General features: G+C 37.6%; 1 protein-coding gene across 1 annotated transcript in view; it reads right to left on the reverse strand.

The window, feature by feature from the left end:
- The window catches only part of LOC113233944, a 42798-nt gene that overhangs the window by 11368 nt on the left and 25100 nt on the right, over nucleotides 1-6330 (reverse strand). Inside the window, exon 9 of the mRNA XM_026469180.1 lies at nucleotides 1846-1883. Coding sequence (XP_026324965.1) covers nucleotides 1846-1883 — 38 coding nt within the window. The remainder of the gene's footprint in view (nucleotides 1-1845; nucleotides 1884-6330) is intronic.

A 6330-nucleotide genomic window follows, 5' to 3' on the forward strand; every position in this document is an offset into this window, starting at 1 on the left:
AAAAAGTAACTCGAGTTGACTCGTTGTGGGAGTAACTCGAGTTAATAGAGTTAAGTAACTCGACTCGCCCGTGGCAAATCACAACCCTTTGAAAGCGTGAGAAGTCCGTAACCCGCTTTTAGCCAGCGTGGCCGACTATGGTCTAAACCATAGATATAGAAAAAAGGGTAGGTTTGGTATGGGGGCGTGGTTCGTATCGAGGTGACACGCCTACAAATATCGCCACAGTAACATGGTGATCGTTGTACATACAAGATCTCTCGTAAAACGTGAAAATGCCAAGTTGTAGCGATACACCTTGTAAAAATTGAGTGAAACAAAAATTTTAAAACCAGTAAGATAACATTCCACCGGCAATTTGCACTTTTAGTCACTATTTCTATAATTATTCAATGTTTTCTTTTTGTCGTATAATGTAACGTATAATGGCAAACTGACACTGGCCACGATCGCCATATTTTTTATATTTTTCGTATAAAACTGACACTGGCCCAAGCCTAGTGGCCGCCACTAAGAAAATAATAATAATTTATATTAATTTAATAATACACCAGTACCAGTCTAGGTATAGTATGAAAAATGGAATATTTTTTTAATATTAAAAACAGCCACATGGTGTGTAACTATCGATTAGGTAGGACCACATCACTCGTTGAATAGCGTCAGTTTAAGGTTAATAAGGTTAACAATTCACGGAGCGGTTTCCATTCGCGCCCGCCGGTGCTGCGGGACAGCGGTTTTATTTCAATACTCACGACCCTGCAAGTTTATGCGGGCACGAAGCCGCCGCTGCGATTGCGGAACGGACCGCGAACTTAGTGGGAGATAATCGCAAGTCGCGCGGTTAATAGAGCTCATCCCGCGTGCGCCTGCACCACAATACGCCTGAAACGACCGCCAAAGTGCGCGGGCAACGACACGCCAAGCGCGCAGGTGATCGCGTCCTGCGCGGTTCTAGTAGTACCCCGCCGCGCTAACCGCGAGCAATCGTCACAACTACAGACGTAAAACGCGCCGTGAAATGTGCTACTACTAACTAATTTAATACTAATAACTAATTTTACATACTTAACTACCACATTCTAAAGATGCCGCGGTCCCGTGACAGGCGTGGTTGAAAACCGCTCCGTGAGTTCTTAGTGTAACGAAAAATGAGTTTCAGCGCCATCTGACGTGTAATAGTTAGCTATTATATACTAGTAGCATTTTTACTAAAACGCCACCTGATGGTGACTGGCTGAACCAGGATGAAAAAAATACTGAAATATTGAAATATAACTCTTACTCAAGTGACTGTAAGTTTAATTTTGTTAAATTTTAAAATTGTGTTACGTCGTTTTCACGTTTTAAGCCCTACCCAACCAAAATCTTTAAATTATGGTAGTAAATAATAGAGCGTAAAGTTTGAATTGCATACAAGCTAAAAAGTGGCGACATCGGTACCCGATCCTACATAGCGTCATTACATATCACCCTTTTTTTCTATATCTATGGTCTAAACACTCTCCATAGGAGACCCCTAGTCAGCAGTGGGATGTACTTTCGGTTGACTACGACGACACTATAACCACTACCGGAGACTTCAAAACCTTTGCTCGCGTATGTTTCTTTTTCTTAGCTTTCGCACCATCAAGAAAGCAAATGTAGTCACCTTTTCTTGAACAGTCAATCAAATCAAAATTGACGGTCACCACTATCGAAACATTTTGTTTTAGTTTACCGAACATTTTGTGTTTACATACATAGTTGAACCCTCGTAACAGCGGCCTTTTTTCGAATGCATGCTTGTTACCCAAGTTGACGACTAAGAATAAGCCGGCACCTCTTAAAGTAAACCAAAACAAGGGCAAAGTTTCAAATAGTGCTTTAGCGGTAACTGATATCTGGAAGAGAAAAATTGTTAACGCATATTTTCGTTCAAATTTGTTCTGTAAACTGAAACGTATCAAAAAAAAATTACAAGTAGATTAATTTACTACCCCGCGAACCCAGGAAAGTCAAATCATGCAAAATAGCTGCGATTGTATTATTCTTTACATACAGTTAATTTTCCTACCCTCGCTACGCATACAATTAAGAAACGCAACTACAATCACAAGCAATAGGTACCACCAAAAATATACCCTGCACATGTTTCGCCTCTTCGCACGCACCCTCAGGAGAGTTGTTGTTTGACACACGGCGGAAGAATGACCTTATTCAAAACGGTTGACTATATTTATACCCCACTACCCCCACTATTACAATTGTTATAATTTGAAAATACCCGCAATAAAAGTGATGACGCAACACTCAATCGTTCATTTATTACACATCCCTCATTGTATTTCATTTTTTCCCTCTGTTTTAAAACACAAAAAAATGTAAGATTTCGTATGCACTAGAGTTTCGTAAACTATAATTTATTTCTAGTAAATGTTTAACGAAGTTAGCCGCGCCGTCCTTTTAGTGGAGGCCGGGCTTAAGGCATGTACATGACAATGTTCTAAGGCAAATGGGCATTTTCACTTTTTAGTGTACTCCGGGTTTTGCGCCTGTCCCACTTTTTCACAATTATTTCTCAACGTAATTAAGGAACGGTTGCATTATTTTTTGAATAAAATGGTGAAAACAATGTTTTAAATTAATATTTCCAGTAAAAATATAGTTTTGTTTAAGTTATAAATATTTTTAGTGATTAGGCCAGACGTTTTTGACCAGTAATGGGTACAAAAACTTGGTGTTACTCAAATTTTTTCTATGAAACACATGTCAAAAAGTTTAGCCCATATTTAAGTACTATTTCTCTCGTCACATGAATTCAATTATAAGATTTTAACTATAACAATAGTAGATTAAAATCAAATTATAAATAAATATTATAAAGTTGAACCCGTCAGACGTGTCAGTTTGGTGACGTCACTAGTTGTTTTATATTTTTACCCAACTAGTAAATTTTATTAAAAATATCAACCCTATCCAACGAACATAACGCCCGCCATTGAAAATTCGGCCAGTTCTGTCAAAGTTTTTGTGTGACAAGGATCTTTTGTTGGTTTCGGCAAGTGTTCAGTATTTTGAGTCAGGTAAGTGATATTATATCTTCTTATGATTAAAGTTTTAGTTTATTATACTTGTTTTAAATAGATCAAACATAATTTATGAATATACTCTTATTGTTTATTTGTGCTAAGACTTAAAAATGTAATAAGAAAACTTTTTTCTTTAAGTACTGCCCGTGTGTGTGATGTCTATTTGGTGACATTTTATTCCGTCACCTACAGGGCTGACCACAAAATGTGGCTAAACTGACACGTTAGGCTGGGTTTTCACAATGCACATCAATTAGTACTTTAAACACTTATTTAGTTTCACATATACTTTTTAACAGACAACATCATGCCACGGAGTGGGGCAGAACGCACTAAAAATACAGAGAAAAATTAAAATTAGAACGCCCTCAAGAATTGGAAAATTTTTAAAAAAGCTAATTTTAGTTCGGTACCAAACTGACTACTATTTTGCGACGATATCCACTAATTTGCCGTTTTTTACACAAAAATCAATTTGTTATCCTGAAATAAATAACATTTTATTGTTCTTTAAAAATTATATTTCAGTTTAGAATCTTTCAACATTTAAAAACGCACTTTTAGAAAAACACTCATATTTTGCTACGCTACACTTTCTACTGAAAATAAAAACGAAAAAGGGCCCAGGCAGTCAGCTGGAGTGGGTCCTTGCAATAATCTAAAACGCATATTACCACAGACATTCTAGATAGACGCAGCCGCCGCAAGTACGGCAATTTATATGAAAACCAAGCGTGCCATATTTTTTGTACCCACTATGACGTCACAAGAATTATTTAGGGATGAGAAACCTACTTTCGCTCTAAATCGATTGAATGAACGGTATACGCGTAAATACGCGTATTCCATTCAATTAATCGATTCTAAATAGAATAATTTTTGTTCAAGTATTTGTTGATTACAAGTAGTCGTAATATTAATTTAGTAGAAAATAGCTAGAATAAGATAGTTAAGTCGTTTATTTTACATGTTTTAAGAAAATTTTGATTACTCAAAAAAATTATCACTAATATTTAATCGACTTCAAATATTAAAATTATTGTCCTTCCAATAAAATAATAATAATAATAATAATAGTAACGCTACACACTCATAGTCTAACTAGGGAAACCCTGTATCGCGGATGCCATGGACACACACATAGACAACCACAAATTACACCCAAAGAGAAATAAATGTAGGCCATACACATACTTCTCCCGGCCTGGGAGTCGAACCCATTACAAATCATGAGGCATACACTCGGTTGCATATTTGTTTTCTCGAAATTCATACAAAATCAAAATAATTGTTTTTAAAATAAATTATGCATCTTCTGATTACAAAATCACTAGTCCGCGGAAGGAAACGTCCCTGTTTACTCGTTTACCCACAGTTATGGTGCTTTTGCAGTTTATAATGGCACAATTATGCATTTTTCGCGTTTTCGACAGTGTTTATCTACGATAACGGTCGAGCGCGTACTACATTATATACACACATCAAAAAAAGTTTGCGATCACTTCGAAAAACTGAAATCTTTTTTGTTACTGTAGATTATATTATGATTTTTTCTTCTTTTTAGATTCTTTATTTAAAAATAAATTAGAACATAAAACAATGACCCCGTTCAATTGTTTTTTCTTATAAAAAGGCTTTCAGTCCTAGCTTACGCTCATTCAGAAATCTGATTTAGTCAATTATAAGCGATTCAAGATATTTTTCGCGGAAAGTTGTGATTGAAAAAATGCCAAGAGGATTATCAGAGGTTTTACGAGCTAGAATAGTAACTTTGAGGGAAGAAGGATACACCACGAGAGTAATAGCACGCAGACTTGCTATATCCCAATCCTGTGTCGTGGCTACGTTGCAGAGGTATCACGGAATGGGGAATTTAGCTGACCGACCCCGCAGCGGTCGCCCAACTGTTTTGACAGCTGCCCAAAAGCGCTATATTAGATTTCTGGCAGCCCGTGATCCAACAATCAACGCCACTAAAATAAAAGCAGAAGTCAGGGCCGCCTCTGGGCTTGAAGTTAGCACGCAGACCGTTCGCAATTGCTTGCACCAGGCTGGATTACGAGCACGGAGGTCTTGGCGAGCTCCGCTCAATTCCCGGCAACGTCAACAACGAAGATTGCAGTGGGCTAGACTTCGGCAAAATGAAGAAGGTGAGGACGAAAACATTTGGCAAAACTGTCTCTTCGTTGACGAATCCCGAATCAGCACTCATCCAGATAACCGACGTGTCCGTGTCTGGAGAAGACCAAGCGACCGTGAAAGACAAAGAACTGCCACTGGAACAGTTCAGCAAGGCGGAAAATCGGTGTCCTTTTGGGGTGGCATTATGATTGGAGCTAGAACGCCTTTGATCCCTTATCGGGGCTTCATGACAGCAGACATGTACAAAGCAGTTGCTATTGATGATATCGTCAGACCATTCCGAGTAAACCATGGGCACCAATTTGTACCGGTCGATGATAATGCGCCCGCACATCGAGCTCAACGAGTCAATGCTGCTCTTCAAGAATACGATATCACACGATTAGACTGGCCTGCCGGCTCGCCCGACTTAAACCCAATAGAGCACGCGTGGGATGCTCTTAAACGAGCAGTATGGAACCGTGAGCCACGTCCCCAGACAGTTCCAGAGCTCAGGGAAGCCGCTATTGAAGAATGGGATAGGTTACCCCAGGAAATGCTGGATAACTTGATCCTCAGCATGCCCAGGAGGATCTTCGCATGTATTCGAGCCAGGGGAGGAGTTATTTTATATTGAATTCACACCTTTTAATAATAAATTGTTGTTTAAGTTTAATTAAACAGTCTTTTTCTTTCTATGAAATTTCTATTACTATTACATTATGATTAATGGCTCAATTTTTTAAAATAAATAATAAAAAATAGTTTTATATTTTAATTTCAAACAGGGTATTCCTATTTAAAGAAAGCATATAACATAGATTTTTTCTTGATAAAGTTAAATTTAAAGAATTATAGGAGCTTATGCTATTGATCGCAAACTTTTTTTGATGTGTGTACATTGGGCTAGAGGAGGGCGTTTAAAAGAAAAGCACTTTAAAAAGTCTGCTTTTTAAAATAAGCGCATAAACACGCGTTTTTAAGCTTAAGCGTTGGTCACTGGTCAGTTTTATAGATACTCAACAATTTCATTTTTTACAAAGTGCCTAAATTTCAAATAGCCATCTATGTTTCCTAAACAAATTAATTCAACATAACGTTACAAGCTTTTTTATACATAAAGTCTATGCACTTAATC

Source organism: Hyposmocoma kahamanoa, unplaced genomic scaffold, assembly GCF_003589595.1.
Source record: "Hyposmocoma kahamanoa isolate Upper Pololo Valley unplaced genomic scaffold, ASM358959v1 80, whole genome shotgun sequence".
NCBI lineage: Eukaryota > Metazoa > Arthropoda > Insecta > Lepidoptera > Cosmopterigidae > Hyposmocoma > Hyposmocoma kahamanoa.